Genomic DNA, 18,275 nt, shown 5'->3' on the forward strand with positions numbered 1-18,275 from the left:
TGGGTTTGTTGAACCCCCTGGTGAAAATGGTTTAGCCAGAAAGGTGAAAAGTGGGTGGCGGCGCCGCTACTTAATGCTAAATGGCAGTTGGTCGAAGTTCGGAGATAAACCCCCTAATTGAGTTATACATCGGCAACACAACTAATTCCAGGCGGAAATGGCACATGCCGGCAAATGGGATTGGGAAACGGGTGTGGAATTGGCTTCGATGGGGCTGGCTGGTGGGATTGGCATTGCAAGTGGAACTGGAGCACATCTGGAAGCGAGTGGAGTGCGGCTAAAAATGCACTCGCCAGTGAAAGATTTACACGATCCTGCTTTGCTGGCGATGGTCCGTGCTCCCCGGCCTCCAAAATAATGCACTTTGAGACGCGTCATCCGATGTGGAATTCCGAGAAGGGGCGCAGCATCCCAGGCACTGGCATTCCGCAGGTCAGGAGGGGATCCTCGGTGCGTTGGGGGCCGGACGAGGAGGGGCTTCACCATCGCCATCAGTCGCAATTCGCCACGGCGTTGAAAAGTGCGAAACGGGGAACAAGATAAAGCCAAGGGAAGTTATCGGGAACCGACGCCCGACCAAGCACTCCCCAGATTGTGTCAACTCCTTTGAAACGCAGCTGAAATATAGGGGTATTTCGGGTTCGCAGGGAGTTTGACAAATGCATTTCACGAAAGGCATTCATTTTTACCTGTTTAGCAGAGGGAGATTTTGGAGAGCTATGCTACTTAAGGATTCTTGAACATTATAAATCCAGACTCTTATTATAATCCTAGTTAAGTATGTATCTATAAGATACCTTTCATGATCCCTTAATAAGATAATGCTGTTTATAAAATATAACATATGACTTCTTAGATTTTCTGGAATATTCTATTCTATTTTCAAAAGCCAAAGGTCTATAGAACCATAAATGTGGTTTTGTAAGTTTAAGTAGGGATAGATATATTTTTGTGCAAAAAGGATTACAAAGAATCGAATTTTACAATAGCTAACTATGCAGGGTATATAAATGGCTAACTCCTCATATTAAAGGCTAAAATAATGTTCCTGATAACCAGTGTCCTTTTATATCTTTTATTTGTATTTCTGAGGTATTCCCCTGTCGAGTACCGCCATTATTTTTTATCGGAGCCCTTATGCTGGGGGGAATTTCGCAATGCTGCATTGGGATTTCCAGCGCCATAGCCTCGCATCGCCTGATTTCGCCTGGCTGCCTCTCCTTATGCTGAGTGCACTAGTTTGCGGAGCTCTCTTGGCCTTTCGGCTCACTGGGTTGAGTGACTCAAAGTGGCTGAGTGAAAAGCGGAGCGTGGAACCAGTTTCGCTGAGCACAGTGGATTTGCAAGTGGGTGCCAAGTGTGGAGCTCCGCGGCCCTAGGCCTCGACACGTCCCTCTCTCCCACACCAAGGGGGCCAAAATGGAAAACAGAAAAACAAAACGCACGAATTCTGGTTAAAACGGCTATGAGTCATCGCCGCGATGTGCAGTGTGTGTGGAATCGGTTGTAGCTTTTTTCAGCCCGTCCATTCATAATCGCGTTTGCTGAATGAACGAACGTCTATATAGGCACACACGAATCGGCGTCTTTATAAACAAATATATAGTACAGCTGCGGTCGAGATAGTAGAAAAATGACGGAATTTCACGATATTTGCATGTGCAATAAATCAATAGTAATGTTATGTTACCTCTTCCTGCCCTAATCGACTGAATAATTAGTTGGTAATTGTTTTGTTTGTAATCCAGTGATATCATGGCATCCTACTTGGGGGAATACAAAAATCTTAAAATAATAGATATAGTGATAGAATAATTAAAAATCATTAGTTATGATTTTCTTTTAATACTCCACAAAAATATAGGGACTTCCGACTTATAGCTGAGATCTTTTTGGCCACCACTGCGTATGCGTGATATGCCTTACTGCAATTTTTTAACGCACAGTCTATAAAATAGCAAAACAGAATCATAAAAGGCTTTGAAAACACACTTTCTATTGCCAAGACATTTCCATAATTATATGCCTGCTCCTGTATTTTTCGAGGCCTAGATCTTTGTAAACAAAGTGTATTTGGGTTTTTTATCGCCCACTGCTGATAGACATGGAATAATATTTGCCGCGAACGCGTTTTGCTGGCGACACACTGGCTCTCGACTTTGGCTAGGCATTCGGCACCTCGACGCTGGCCAGGATTAGGGTGATGTCATCGGGCTTGCCGCCGCCGGAGTAGGGAACGTTGTGCTCCCTTGCTTTCAGGGCGAAGGGCGACTGAAAACTGGCATTCAACGAGAGTTCCCTGGCCTTCTCCACCACCTGGCTGGCGCCCTCGAGAAGATCGCGTTCTCCCCGCTCCTTCAGGCCATTCAAAATCTTGAGCAACATGCTCTCGGGCAAGTTGTCAAACAGCCCATCCGTGGCCAGCAGCACCAGATCTCCTGGAAGCAGGGAGTACCTGGTGGACACGGCCATCTCGGGAGAATCCATGTAGAAGGACTCCTTCCGATCCTCCGGAGCCACAGTCAGCTGATAGGGGGTGTTGAAATCGTGCGTCTGCTCCTGGGAGCGGTGCAGCACTCGACCATTTCGCACCACCAGGAAGCCACTGTCCCCCAGATTGGCGGTGTACAGGGTGCAGTCCCTGCGGTGCATGGTGACCACGCAGGCGGTGCTGCTGCCCACCACCGGGTTCTCCCGGTGGGTCAACTCCTGGTAGCCGGCGATGAGCAAGTCCCGCGGATTGCGCCCATCGAAGCCGGAACTCTGGGTCTGCCCGGAGCAGCAGGACATCAGCTCCTTGGCGAAGCGCCCCGCGTCCACGCCCAAGTCCCGCCAGCCGCCCACGCCGTCGGCCACGCCCATCACCTCGGCCAGGGGCGTGGAGCTGACGAACCAGCTGTCCTCGCCGAAACGCTGGTTGGCCCGCTGATCACCTGGGTATCGCGGCTTCTTCGATCGTCCCTGCACCACCGTGATGAGGTAGGGATCCCGCGAGGATTTGCCGGACGAGCGGGCGAACTGCTGGATCGAGTGGCGGGCTATCTGCAGCGGAGTCCTCAGCTGCCGCACGAAGCGGTTGAGCAGACGCGGCCAGCTCTTCAGCCGCGAGCACATGGTGGACATCATCTTTCTATCCTACTGTAAGCACTGGAATTTAAATATGTTTCTGCGAGATCTTACTGAATCGGGTTTCGAATTGTGAGTTTGCTTTGGGGAAACAGTTCCGAAGATGAAGCGCCACTAGTAAAAAAGCCTGCTAGTGGGTGAGGATGAGGATTGTGGAATTTTTCGGGATTTTGCTTTAATATTGTATATAATATTTTAAAAAATATATTGGTAAAATTATTTGTCTAAAGCATTTTACAAACAAAGCTGAGGATACAGATACATATTCAATACTGTAAAAAATATTAGCTTTAAATATAAAGGTCTTCAGATATGCAAAGCTAAAATATTTGCTATAGGTATTATAGTTTTCTTCTATCATCCTCTGCTTATTAATTTATTTAAGTTAATCTAGAAAGTACTAAAAATAACCTAAAGTCCCTGCAACATCCCATGATTATTCACCCACAAACTGCCCACTTTCCTCGTAATGGGAGCAAAAGCTCTTTGAAAGTTGTAAAAATGTATCACAACGCAATTGCAATCTTCGGTTTCTGTTTACACCATAAACATTGGCACTGCCAGATATAGGGGCCATATATGGACGGGCCTGTTCCAGGTATTTGTCATAGGTAGATTTGATTTCTTTGTTGCTCCCTGGCCGTCCATTGTCCAATCTTATCTCGACCAAGTCTACGACACCGTGGACTCGACGTCGGACCCCCAGACCCCCAGACCTCCGGACCTCTAGACCCCCATCACCATCATCACCGGAAGTTTTGATCATGCTGCGGAACTGCAAATGTTATCGTTATAGCTTTTTCCCAAGGCGTTTTCGCTTATCGGCGAAAAGGAAAACAATACGGCCACGCAATGATAACTTTATTTAAAACCCCTGATGTGAACGCCTTTCAGATACCAGGGGCTTATCAAGCCCCCGTAACGCATTCGGCAGAATCGCTCATTATTCATTATTTGAGTTGTTATTCCGATGTCTCCGCCAAATTATAAGGAAACCTTAGGTACCGCTTCCTGTCGAGTGCACTTCTACGAGCCGTACTACATACGTGTTATATGCGGGGCGTTAGAGTGGGAATACTACGTATTCCGGCTTCCGAATGCCGGGTTATCTGGCACTGGAAGTGAGCGTCAGTGTCGCGACACCGAGTTATCACAGCGTTTCTTGTGACGTCTACAGAAAAGAAATAAAAAGTTTTTTCCGGCGGTAGCTACTTTTTTTGGCACGAGTTTTTAGATCTTCCTGCCGACCGGAACCCGTGATAGCGTTCTGAGAAAGCATAGTATAGGGGTTAACCAGCATCCGCTTGAAACATGTTCTATAAAAAACAACAGGCTGCTTGCGAAAGTTTTCGGAGGAAGTTTTTTATAAGCAATTTTTTGTAGCATACTTTTTTACACTATATTTTTGACCGATCAAATTTTCAGGGATGGGAAAAGGCTAAGATAATCCCGAACTTTAGTATTTTTTTTCTTATTCTATACTAAATAACATATATTATTGTTTATTTTTTACAGCTCCTATTTTTTAATCATTTTTTTAAACTGTTATGATTAAATTAAATTTCCCAGGGATCATACAATTTAACCACGAGCCAAGTCACCAAAAGTCTTAGAAGCTTTTGTTTGTTCTGCCTCTGAATCATGGTGATTAAAAACTGTGTTATCCGAGCTGCATTTAAAACACATCCCAAGTATATTAAAAATCCTGACTTAGTATGAATAATGTGTTTTGCTTAAATTTTGAATCACTGAGATTAGGCTTAAGCTAAGGCAGCGCGTGTCTGAATCATAGTGATAAGGTGTGGTTATCAAGCCAGACTTGAGTTCTCGCTCCTTCCTATCGACGGGGTCAGTTAGTGTGGCAGTCGCCAATCCTAATTGACTGTGAATTTCCTACTCCGTTGCAGGTAAGTAGAGCGGAGCCCATAGCCCATAGTTGCCACAAATGTCCAGTGTCACATGACCCAGTTTTCAGCGGCACCAACCCCTCGGCGCTTTTTCACAGAAAGGGGTTCGGCTTGGGTTTCAGTTTCTCATGTAAGTGGCGCCGCAAGGTCAGCGTGGCCTTTTTTACATGGCCGAGCGGCCCCATCAATATTTATTGAAAGCTGGCATATCTATAGATAAATGCCTAGAACACCTAACACCTGCAACCGGCGAGCATAGAGCCACCTGAGCCTCCGCCGGCGGCGATGGCGATGGCGACCCATTTCGGAAAGCTATTCCCTGATAAGAGCCAAAGCCACAAAGGCGCACCATTCACCTAATGGCGCGGCTGCAGTTCTGCTTTTTTTGGGGGGTTTGGGGCCTGGGGGTTTACCTGGCTCTTTAAATTTAGTTGCTTATGTCATAACTAAATTGTCCCGCCGCCGCGATAAGATAAGGCGCAATCGGGGGCCCAGGAATGGGGTAAACAAGAAGCGTAGTCAAAGAAAAACTGGGCACGTGAGAGCCCCCAGAAAAGTGCAAAAAACATTATATCCCAGAGCCACAGAGCAGTGGGTTTTACCCAAGTTGTGCGGACTTTTTCGAGCACCATTTCACACGTATACTGTACGGTTTTTGCTCAGGAAATACCAGAGTAGCGAAGCTTTCGACTCGAAGAGCGAGCTCGCCGAGGTTTTCACTCCGAGAGTGCCGATAAAAACGCTCAATCCGAATTGGCTGGGTTTTTCGTATAAAAAGCGAACCGTCGCCGATGACGCATTTAGTCTAAACAAGTTGGCCGAGCCAAACGCTTCGGTGCTACACAGTGAAATTCCCTTCACCACGGAAAAGGCAACAGAAACCCGTGAAAACTACGTGAAATAGGCGGAAAAGTGTGTGCGAAAATATACGGCAAACTGTCTCAGCATGTGCGGTGCCTGAAAATTAAACAAAAACAGAACGAGAATTCTAGGAAATATTAAAAACAATTCGCACGATCGCGCGCCGCCACAGATACAGATACAGATACATTTGCGACAGATACATTGAGTATATTCGGCGTGTGCGAATTTCGCCAGAAGTCGCTTGACTCACGAATTTAGACTTTGTGCGAGAAAGGCGACCAAGGAAAATAAAATATATACTTGGCGTATTTTAAAAGCCATCAAAACGGAAGACCTACTGATCTGCGACAAGATGACGCTGGACAATTACAACATCTTCAACGATGAGTACTTGTTCAACATGCCGCTGTCGCCGCTACCAAAAGTGGTAAGATCCCGGGGTTTTTACTATATTTTTACACTGCCTGGTGCCATCCCCGCCCTCTTTTGGCACAGTTCAGTGCCAGAGCTGCCTTATCAGTGTTTGCCATGAGTTTTTCTAGAATTCCTATGGGCGAAATACTGATATATTTCCATACAGACCCCTTCCTATAGGGGTGCTCTTGCACGAGCGCTTATCGTCGCCAATTGATTCTCGGAAATCGGAGATCCCCGATTCCGCTTTTGTGTGCACATTGTGTTTGCCCTGCGATAATGGGCCCAAACTATTCATACTTATTCCCATCGTTAACCGAAATTTAATTGTTTTAGTTTTCATTCGCGATAAGGGTATTATTGTTGGCTGTGGCAAGTGTTTTTCGTGGGCACATCCATCATGGGTTTCGTAACTACGGAAAGTGTGTATTTTGCGTTCTCTATTTTCGAAGCTACGTGACTGATTGTTAAGTAAAATACTGCTGAGTCTCGATATGGTTAAAAAAATAATGAATATATTGAATTTAAATATTTATATTTCTAAGTTCTTAAAAAACCTATATATTATCGCCTGCATTTTCCAAAAACCCCTTATGCCTCTCCCGTTAACTTATTAACTTTTGCGTGTGCGGTTTCATTAAATCAAGTGCACCCTGCCGCAACTCCTGCACACCTATTGCCAAAAAATCACCCTCGGTTCGGCATCACGTTGCGATTTCATGCCACCATTAACGGTTACCATTTTCCGGCTTAAAGTCGGTTTCTTGCAGTTTTTCAGCCACTTTTTCATGCCTCTCGTGGCCCATTGCATTTCACAGTCCAGTGATCCGGTCTGGCTTTTTGGACTGCGTCTGGTTTTCGGCTCCGGCTCTGGTTAATGGTTAATGGCAATGTTTCTGGGTCTGTTTTCTGCTTTCGGTTACTCCATCGCCATGGAAAAAAGACTAAAAACCAGCGGCGCCATTCGCTGATATCGCACACGTGCGATTTTCGTGACAATTTATCAAGCTTTGAATATTATTTTTCACTTTCCGCCAAAGCCGAAAGGGTCTTAATTCGATGGTAGAAAGCGAACGAGGGTCCGATTGAGCGACCCTTGACTTGTGAACCCCCGAAGCACTCGCGTGACACTTGACACTCGACTTTATAGCGAGGGACAGATGTGTGTATTATATGTCATATGTGCCACATAAGCACTTGCTAGGCTCTCAAACGGTTCCATTAGGTACCACATGTAGCCAGCAGCGCCCCCACAACACTCGTAATCCCGGAGCCCCGGCCAGAGTCCAACTTTCTTTTAATTAACTGAATAACCGAATATGGTGCTGGTCTTTTGGTCTTTTGGTGAGGGGGTTAACTGGCACTTTCGCAATTGTTTTTACTTTACTTCTTGGGCTCAGGGGTGGGCGTCTTCGATTGGTTGTTTGAGTTTGGGTTTGAGTTTCGTGTTTGACATGAAAGAAATCACTTGAAGGCCTTGCTGTTCGGGCCTGACAATAACTTTCCTTTGTCTGCGGCTGCCCACAACCTCTAGAACTGGCCTAAAAAGGTACAGATCTCTGCTTTTTGGTTAGCTGATCATGCCATGCTTGTGGAGCGTGCAACAAAGACTGCGCTCAATTAAGATCGAGCTTAGTATTAAATATGTCTACGAAATGCGAGCGCACTAATTGCATTTCCAGTCAATTTAATTGGGCTTCTTCTTAATGGAATTAAATGCAATTTGGCATTACTTTATCGTGCTTCTCTTCTGGGCTGCCAGCCAAGCTTGGGCAGTTGACTTGACAGGGGAGCCGGGCGATTGAGGTCCTTTGCTAAGGACCTTCCTTGTCTTGCTTTGCGATTTTTATTCCCCCGGCTGCCGCTGGTAATTTCGTGTTGGCAAATGTCCTGGCTTTTGATGGCTGCGGTCACGTCCTTCTCGGAACTGGCCGGCAGGGAAAGTGAAAACAACTTTTACCACTGTCTGGCTCCCTTTGTGTCTAGGCTGCAGCTCGTCCTTTTTATTTGCGCTCTTCGCTGTCCTTTCTGGCGCCCGAAAGACGCGTCGTTTGTTTGCCATTTCCTCGAACTGCAAACTTTGCCATAAATTCGCTCCCCCATTTGGCCGGGGGTTGCCCCGGTGTCTCTTCGCTTGTCGCGACAAAATGCATTTAAATAAATTGTTCCCCCGAATGACGCGTCATTTTACTAGCGAGTGACCACTCTAGTTGGCCAAATCGGCTTAATTAAGCCATCTTAATGGCCCGAGTGCAGCGAGAAGTGTGCTATCGACTGGAGGGCCACCCAGGCCAGGTAAATAAAATATTGTGCGCATAAGAGCCGGGGTTCAATGCCCTGCTTAACAGGCAGAACATAAATATTTTCACTCTTTCTGCTGCTTTTTTCTGTTTAATATCTCATGCAAATTTGCTTTTCCCTTGTCCACGCCCTCGGAACAAAAGTCTGATTAATTTGACACTGAACCTAAGGCCCGGGCCTCGGAGTCCTGAAAGCGGCTGCAAATTTATTTGTCGGCTGTGTTTTTTACCCCTTCTGCTGCCCCTTTCCTTTGGCAAATTTTGAATTATTGCCCTGTTGCCGGCCAGCGAGAAATGTGTAAACTTTAATTCAATTTCGCTGGCGTGGGCGTTGCGCTTTCGTTCCGAAAATGGACAAACGTCAAGTGATTTCAATGACGGCGCTGCTTTCTGTATAAAAACATATATACATTTAGTATACTTTGCATAAATGTTGGTTATATAAGGGGCCTCGCTGTGTTTTCGTTTGGCGTGCCTAAAAAAGGCCGGCCCGCCGTGGGGATGCGACTTCTGTCGACTTTTTCAGCCGGCCGTTGACTCTGGGCCACTCCAAAAAATTCTTTGGGCCAGGGGAAGAGCCGGCAAGGGGCGGGGAAACTGGGCTTTATCAACCGACAGAAGACGGACGACAGCCGGCACTTAGCACAGTCAACACTACACGCCGATCGGCCATTTCGCTTGGGCATTGCGGTCACGTTCTCCTTTTGCAGCTCGAAAACAGCGAAAATAATAAGCGGCATTAATAAAATAAAATAAAATACGGCGGAATATGATTTCTGTCCCTCCTCCGCGTTAATTGTTTTATTCGCAGAATTTGCATTCATATGCAGTTCGCACAACAGACTTGCAAAAATTCCCGATATGAGCATGGATTTATGCTTATCGCCAAGGGAAGTGCATTACAAAGTTGTGGGGGCACAAGTATCATTTAAAACTGTCATGGTTAAACCTAAAAAATCTGCAAAAAATATATCAGAAGAGAAGAATACTATCCAAGATATACAGATCATATCATAAATATAGTGTTTCTTATAAAAGATACACTTACATTCCAAAAAGTATCTTTGGATTTCAGTACCTGCTGGCCAATATTTAAATGTATTTTTGTATATACCCACTATTTCTCGCTGTGCACTTCCCGCAGAAGACGCCGCACTTGAACTTGTCAACTTTTCAGCTCTCGCTTCTGCACTTTTCGCTTTTTTCGCTGTGACATTGCTGCAACTTTGAGCAAACAATGCTGGAGCTGCAGTTTATTCAAGTCTTTGCCAATTGAAAAATCAAAATTGTATTATTTTTTTCAGATAATTATGCGCATTTCTAACTAAACAACCGCGGCGACCTTCAGCATGCAATTTTCGTATACATTTTGCATTTAACAAGCTAGCCAACTAATTTATTCGCAGCCAACAAAGGCAACTAAAGCGTCTAAACAAAGGCGAAATGCGAGTCTGAATTCCGAGTGTTAACGCTTAACATTTGGCCAAAACCGAGGCCTATGCTAGCCCCGGCTGTTGGCGGTTATTAGCCACTCTTGATATAAACAATACAAATTGTCATCGCCTGTTTTCGTTTTGTTTTTGCCTCTGGTGATGCCAAGTTTTGTTTTTTTTTCGTATTTCTGCCGTGTCATTACGTCATTGTCAGGCTAAAATTGGCTTTAAAAATAGCCCAACACGTCAGCTAGAGGCAGAAGGCAAAGTCTTGGGGGCCCCAGAGAGCATTTCTAAGGCACTCAACTTGTTGCACCTTCACTTGCCTTCGAAAAATCGTTTTCGAGCTAATTAGAGTCAAGGTCAAAGTGTTTGCTTGGATTTAAAAGGAATTTCTTTTCAATTCACGGGAATTAAACGTGTGGAAACCGCTTTCTTTATAGGGTATAGATGTTTATGCAGAAACAAAGCCATTTTTGGTACAGCTTTCTTGGAATTCGGCCTTGTTTTAAAAAATAAAAATATAAACTCTGTGTTTCATGGGTATTTCTAAGCGATATAACTTAAATATCTTCCCCAGAAGGGAAACTGTTTTTTGGTAGTTAAAAAAAGATTGTAGAGTTTTAAAAAATCACTGGGAATTTTTCAACGATTGCACGGTTCACTGTGGCAATCAAATTTGCAGTCTGATGTGTTAGTCAGCAATTTGCTCGTTTTTCGCTGACTACGTCAGTGCTTTTTCACTGCGATGTTCGCTGCCGGTTCCATTTGGTTCATAATTGACCCCAGAAGTGAACTCGCCGCCCAGAGACCTCCGCTCGGCCGATAAGGCAGATCGCCGTGACCATCGCTCGGGCTCCAATTTAGACAATTCAATTCGCGGCCCTTGCCTGCCAGTAGTTCGCATTCGTGTTATTGTCATTTTTATGATCACTTTGCATATGGGGCGAACTCTGGCTAAATTGACTGATTCATCGGCTCATGTGTGCCCGGGGAACAAGTTCAAACGGCCTGCTATACTGCATGGAAAGTGGGTTAAAATGAAAGTCCCCAAAGAGCCACAAAGGTGGCTACAAGCGCGGAGGGCGGCCGACTTGAAAGTAAAAATTCCAAAAGGCAAATATATAAAATGAGCGCCTACAAAGAATAAAACCGATTGTTTGCCGTCAATAAGGGAACGGCCTCTGGGATTGGGAAACGCGGCTGCGATAAGATCGCCAAATAAATAAGCACACAATCAGCAGAAACTCCCTGCACAGAGAGGAAGTCATAAAAAACAATAAATAAATATTTAAATACATGTGACATTTTAAAAGGTTAATATAAAGCTTTAGAATTTATTACAATAATATTAAGACACTTATTTTTAGAGAATAAAATATATAATATATATTTTTTTATCAAATCAAATATCTAAAGATATGCCATAGGTTATCTATAATTAAACAAAAACATTTAAGCAAGTGTTATAGGGTCCTTAGTAAGTTCCCTTCAACATTTTATACCTTCAAGATCTGCCTTTTCTTTTCCTTTAGTTTTTTTAATAACAAGGTATTCCTTGTAGTAAAAAACCCCCTATTTTTCTCCGTGCACCTAGTATATACAATGTTTTTGGCCCACAACAAAGCCAGCAATTAGCGTATTGGCCAACTTGCTGGCGACGGAAATAAACACCCTGGCGAGACAGGGGGTCTGAGCCGAACAGCAGATGAAGAGTCGCTGGTGATGTCCCGCACGCACACACACCTGTTCGTGGCCCATCTGTCACTGTAAATACGTACATCACATCCCATAGTATGTGCCCATTCGGAACCATAACTTTGGCCAAACGATTTCGCCGAAAGTATTGAGTGTGCTTTCCCTGTGGCCTCCAATTTATGGGCGACCGAAAGGCGTTTCGATGGAGGGAAGAGCGGCTGCTGCTGCCGCAAAATCGGCAAATCGGAACTAACCCACACGCGAGCGCTGCATATAATGCCAGGGCATATACTATGCCGTGGCATGGCATATGCTTTTTCCTATAAAAGTGCGGCGAGCGTGGTCGTCGTGTGGGCAGCCGCTCAATTAAGAGCAGGCAGCGTTTAGCATTATTTGATTTCCCCAGCGGCTGTCTTCTAATTTGAGCAAACAGCTCGCCGAACAGGCGGCACACACCCAGAAGACAGCTCTCTTAGTTCTCTAGTTCTGCAGTTCGGTAGATCCGCGGATCCGTGGATCTCTAGATACGAGCGCGTGTATCGCGATCGCTGCCAATTCCGCTCGCCGGAGATTCAGATTGCGATTCGGAATCAGTCGCAAACGAACAACGAACCATCGAAGTTTAGAAAATATCTAACAACTAGAAGCGATCGCGCGCGCGCTTTTTCCCTCGAATCTCTAGAAACTCTCGAATCTCGCGAATACCTCGCATCCCGAACAACGAAACGAAAATAAATTTGGAAAATTGCAATTGTCGTTTTGCTTACGGCGCGCGTGCATTGCCAAAAACGAGCCAGAAACACACAAATGCAGAAAACAACGAATCGAGAAAGGAGAATTGTATAGAAACGACGCACATTTCTCAGTTGCATGCCGCGTGGATCGAAATATATACAGCTTAATATAAAATAAAATACGTATACCCCCACCTATATGATTATATATAGCCAAACTCAGAAGTAAAGGCGAAAAAGGGAGGATAACTCTGAGAGGCGTTGCCCGTTTGGCCAAGGAATTTTTCACAGAAATACGCATGAAAATTAATGCAGCATTTTGGGAAACTAGCTCAAGGCTCGAGACCCCCGCTCTCTTTCTGCGCCACAAATCCGTATAATTATATAATCCAATTTGTGTGATTTATCGCGGCCTTTGCCGGGCAGTGAACTGATTTGAACTGGAGGCACGTGTCACTAGACTTGGGATTTGAGATTTCCCGAGCCTCGCGCCCTTACGATACACTGCGTTGATTATGAGCGCTTTCGCCGGGCGGAATGTACACTTCAGTTTCCATCCTTTGCGAAATCAGCAAATGCTTATCGTCAAGCGCCTGAGACCGCCGGAGAGCCAGAACTTCAGGAACTGAGCCGCTGAACCGAGCAGCCGAACCACGAATACACTTACGAAATCTGCTCGCAACGAACCCTTTTTATTTCAATTAAAAACCAACGAAACACAGAAGCTCTAATATATAGCCATATATAAAGCCAAAAACGAACGAATTTAAAGCAACTATAACAACACACTGCGACAACAAGCACAAAATATCCAAGGAACCGGAAACATAAAGACAACAAAGGATCATCACATTGTTAAAGAACTTTTCGCGGAGCAAAAGTCTCTTTTCTTGTACATATACACTAGAATTTAGGTTGTTTTTGTTGATTTTGAATGCAAAACTCATAGATATATATCATTGTTGTCCCACTTTGTTGTGTTAGCTTAGCTAGACTAAAGAGCCCCCAACGAATACTAGTCAGCCGCCCAACTGTGCGTATACGCAACGTGGCCACATTGCGTATACTTAATATCTAAGTTAGTTCCCTAAGGATAAACGAACAAATGATGAAAAATCTCAACGGTAGGGCGCACAATGCGTGCTACCATCCCTACTACCACCAGTCGCTGCACTTTGCGCAGCAGCAGCATCTGCAGCAGCATCAGCAGCAGCAGCAGCATCAGCAGCAGCAACATCTGCAGCAGCAGCAGCAGCAGCCCCAGCAGCAATTGTTACGTCAGCAGCAACGGCAACTGCCCACGCAGGCTGCCTACCAGCAACAGCAGCAACATCAGGAGCAACAGCAACAACAGCAACAGCAACTGAGGCAATCGTTTGCCCACAATGCCTTCCCACTGCGCAGCGGCAACAGCAACAATTATGGCCATGTTGCTGGTAGCGCCTACGCCGGCAACAGCAGCAACAATGCGGCTGCCATGGCCGCCGTGTGCCAAATGCAGAATTTTTTTAGTCAGCAGCAACCACAGGAGTACAACAACAATTCCTTGCCCATTAACTATTATCAGCAGCAGCTACAGCAGCAGCAGCAGCAGCAGAGACAGCAGCAATCGCAGCCACAACAACAGCAATTGCAGCAACAACAGGCAATTACAGCTGCGACAACGGCAGCAACATGCAATGCCACAGCAGCAGCAACAACATCCTCGGCAGCAGCAGCAACAGCCACATCAGCAGCAGCAGCAACACCAACAACATCCACAAACAACGACAACAACAGCGATAACTTTGCAATGGACGCCAGTGAAATCGCCACTTTCCTCGCCAACGAGCTTTTCCTACAGCAGGTAGCGCCCTTAAATATCGATGATATTCAATCAGAAAATCCCGATGCTGTCGAAGTTCGGGTGGTTCTATTTGGGCGCGAAACAATTGGCAAGCGGTGTGCGTACTTATTCATCGCCGAAAATAGAACAAATGCGGAACAACAAAAGGGGTGGGCAGATATAAACAAAGTGATGGATTGGGTTGATGGTCCTCTCTTGGGTTCTCTTTTCTTTTATATTGGCGAAAAAACAAAAAACACGTTCGCTAATTCCCAGAAGTGTACGGATAAGCTAAGGGGTCTTACCGTCTTAGCAATTGCTTTTGAAGTTGGGAAGATATCTGACTAAATATCTCAGATTTAGTCGTTTACTTAGCCCAATGCTTTTTAAGTAATACAACTTAAAGATATATCATATAAGAATACAAATATAATATAATTTAAAATGCAATCTATTCCTTATTCTTAAAGATCTTTGGAGACTTGATTTTATTAGAGATTTGGGATTGGTGTTTGGTACAAGAACACTTTAAAATTCCACTAAAAACTTAAAATTTATTTATTAAATACATTTTTAAGTACCTCTTAAACCAGCATTGAACTAACGTAGCTTACCCACTTCCCTTGCAGCTCGGCAACTTCGAGACCGTTCAGAGTGTCCTAACGCTGACGACGCCCACGTTGACCCCGACCACGACGCGCAGCATCGAGGACTCCTTTTTCCAGATAATTTCGGACACGCAAAATGATCGTGGAGCAGGCTGCGCGGGATTCGCCGTGCCCCTGGTGCTGCCCAATGCTGCGAACGGAGGAAACGAGTCCAATGGCAACGGCATCGCCGCGATCCCCAGCCAGCAGCCGTACGATGTGAGCCTGGTGCCTGGCAGCGAGTCTGAGGACTCCAATGGCTCGTATAATGATACGCAGATGAACGAGGAGCAGGACACAACCGATACTTGTAAGTGCATCCCTCGGATAGGATTCCTCCTTGCAGCTAACTAATGGACTACCCCTCTCGATCCTTTAGCAAGTGCCCATACGGACAGCACCTCGTACCAGAATGGCCACATACTGCAGGGCGGCAGTGTCAACGGCGGCGTCAACAACTTCACCAATGTCCTGGCCGCCGTGAATACAGCCAACCGAGGCGAGTCCTCATCAACGAATACCTCAAACACCCCGGCGCGACGTGGAGGTGGCCGGCGGCCCAACCGCTCGGCCAACATGACGCCGGAGGAGGAGCAGAAGCGGGCCCTGCGCCGGGAGCGGAACAAGCAGGCGGCGGCGCGCTGCCGGAAGCGGCGGGTGGACCAGACCAACGAGCTCACCGAGGAGGTGGAGCAGCTGGAGAAGCGCGGCGACGCCATGCGCAAGGAGATCGAGGCGCTGACGAACAGCAAGAACCAGCTGGAGTACCTGCTGGCCGCCCATCGGCCCACCTGCCACAAGATCCGCGCGAATCTGCTGAGTGTGACCACCTGCAATGGGCTGATTGCTCCGGCCGGACTCCTGAGTGCCGGCAGCAGTGTCAGCGCGGGATCGAGCAGCCACCACAACCACAACAGCAACGACAGCAGCAATGGCACGATCACGGGCATGGACGCCACCCTAAACTCCACCGGCAGGAGCAACTCGCCATTGGATCTCAAGCCGGCGGCGAATCTGGACAACCTGCTGCTGCACATCAAGGACGAGCCATTGGACGGGGGCCTGGACTCGGGCTCGAGTCTGGACCAGGATGGTCCGCCGCCCAGCAAGCGGTTCACGCTGCCGCCCATGTCCACGATGCCGCACATGTCCACGCTGATGACGCCCACCGGTGCCTCGTCGGGATCTCTGCAGACGCCGATAACGAGCACGGCGCCGGGGGGATTTGGCAGTGCCTTTCCGGTGACCAGCAATGGGGGAGGAGGCGGCAGCAACAGCATGAACAGTCCCACGCTGAATGCCCTGAACAAGGTGCCCAAGGAGCGGCCCAACACGCTGGCCTTCCAGCGACCCCTGGGCCAGAGCATGCAACTGAACCTGGCCAGCAGCAACAAGGCGCAGCCGGGCGGACCCACGCAGATCCAGGGCGTGCCCATCCAAACGCCCTCGACGGGCACCTTCAACTTCGACTCCCTGATGGACGGCGGCACCGGGCTGACCCCCGTCTCCGGACCCCTCGTGCCCAACAGCTCCGCCACGAACAAGCATCCGCTGGAGCTGCAGACGCCCACCGCCGAGCCCTCGAAGCTGGTCAGCTTATAACCACGGGACAGGATGTGGGCCAGGGCCGGCGGGTAGGATAGCTCGAGTCAGGATTAGGTTAAGTTTTATATGATTGGAGGAGCGTAGCGATTATATTTACACTTGCTGACAGAAGAGGGAAGCGAGGAAAACATTTTCTTAGTTGTAATATGTGTGTAATACGAGATGTTTTCACTCTTTTGTAACTTCGTTAACTCTAATGTTTTTCGTATTATTACCTTTATCATTATTATGGTTAATTTATGATTTTGCTATGTCTTTTACATACGACGAGCTGCATATGTTATGCACTCGTGTCTTGTGCAATTTTCAAACCTTTTCATTGCGTGTTATATATTTTCAAAAAATATACAAATGCGAACGATCGATGCCTGGAAACCGCTGTTGAGCATGATAAGGATGTGGGGAGTGTAGATTTGAAGGATGCGTTGTGATATTTATTATAAAACGAATACAAAAGATAAAGATAACAGATAAACGATAAAAAACAAGAGCCGTAAACAAAAGCGTGTAATGAAAGGAACTAAGCCGGTTTTAAAATTGTACATTTAAACATTTAAGCGAATCGCGTGAGTATAGAGAGATATGAATATATGTATATGCAGCATACAAACTAAACACTAAATACAATGCCTTGAGAGAGAATTAAGAAATGCAAAACACTTTATATAAAAATATATGTATATGTACGTTTAAACCTAAACAATAATCGCGTTGAAGCAAGTTTTATATTGAGCAAAAGCAAGAGCCAGAGCAAAAGCAAATGTGAAATGAGATAAATATACTTATTGTACTCTGTAAGCTGCAGTAGAAACCCAAATATATTTTTACTAAACGCAACAAGTGCGCTATTTTCAAATACCATTTATAAGAAATGACAAAAGCAAAGCAATTATTTAATATGTAATTATGTATTATGTATACCCAAGTACGATTTAACGAACGCTGATCAGGTAAAAGCAAAACAGAAATAGTAACTCTCGCCACAGTTTCCACAGTAAGGTCTCCGAAACTCTCTGTTCAAAATTATCAATTTATCCAATAAACCAAACCGATCGATAGTAACTAAATGCACTTATAAGGGCAGAAAACACCAAAATTGACAAAAATGAAATAAAATAAAATAAAAACACCGAAAAAAACCTAAAAACAAATTGTGTATTTATTGTTAGTGATATGAGCAGCGAAAGGAATAACACTGCGATTCACATGACTTGCAAAACGTCTGGCTTATCGGCAGGTAAGCCCAGCAGGTAAATTAGGGTGGACCGGTTTTAAAAAATATGTGTTCGTCCCACAAACTAAGATATTTTTCGAGAAGTCATTTTTGATTACATTCTACAAGCAACACTTTTAAAGATCTTCTATGCTTACAAATATTTCATATATATTATTCTTATAAAGGTGGTCCTATATTTAGGTGAAAGATAATAATAAATCAATTCATAAATTGATTCTTTTTTAAAACCACTGTATAGGATCTTTATTATTATACTACCTTCTGCTAAAAAACTAAAAAATTACCCTTATCTCCCTTCAAACCCACTCGAAAGAAAGATCAAAAAACCTGCTTCCGAAAATGTTGAGCTCCACTCTAAAGGGCAGGTAAACAGCAGTGTTCTTCCATTCGTCCACAGATAATGGTTACATATGTATACCGAATGCATATATTCATTTTCGGGTTCTGCCTTATTTTGCATTTTTTGGATCTGTTATTTTCGGTGC

The 18,275-nt window shown here is 45.5% G+C and overlaps 2 protein-coding genes across 5 annotated transcripts in view; one reads left to right on the forward strand and one right to left on the reverse strand.

Moving 5' to 3' along the window:
• The window catches only part of LOC108025256 (transcription factor kayak), a 31,553-nt gene extending 13,849 nt beyond the window's left edge, over positions 1–17,704 (forward strand). For 2 of the 4 annotated variants that reach the window (XM_017095610.3, XM_017095611.3), the window contains exons 2-3: positions 14,931–15,258; positions 15,328–17,704. In XM_017095610.3, coding sequence (XP_016951099.1) covers positions 14,931–15,258; positions 15,328–16,550 — 1,551 coding nt within the window. In that variant the 3' untranslated portion in view covers positions 16,551–17,704. Of the gene's footprint in view, positions 1–5,832; positions 6,325–12,301; positions 14,323–14,930; positions 15,259–15,327 lie in introns of those variants that run through there. The other 2 variants (XM_017095613.3, XM_017095609.3) reach the window with 2 other exon arrangements.
• Positions 1,993–3,241, reverse strand: LOC108025257 (protein phosphatase PTC7 homolog fig). Its single transcript, XM_017095614.3, has one exon. The coding sequence runs from the start codon at positions 3,124–3,126 to the stop codon at positions 2,164–2,166; it is 963 nt and encodes a 320-aa protein (XP_016951103.1). The 5' UTR covers positions 3,127–3,241; the 3' UTR covers positions 1,993–2,163.
• Positions 17,705–18,275: the final 571 nt, after the last annotated feature.

This window comes from Drosophila biarmipes, chromosome 3R, assembly GCF_025231255.1.
Source record: "Drosophila biarmipes strain raj3 chromosome 3R, RU_DBia_V1.1, whole genome shotgun sequence".
Lineage (NCBI taxonomy): Eukaryota > Metazoa > Arthropoda > Insecta > Diptera > Drosophilidae > Drosophila > Drosophila biarmipes.

What these genes read in the sequence shown, in the direction of transcription:
- LOC108025257 (XM_017095614.3), bottom strand. Translation starts at nt 3,126, where the DNA reads ATGATGTCCACCATGTGCTCGCGGCTGAAGAGCTGGCCGCGTCTGCTC.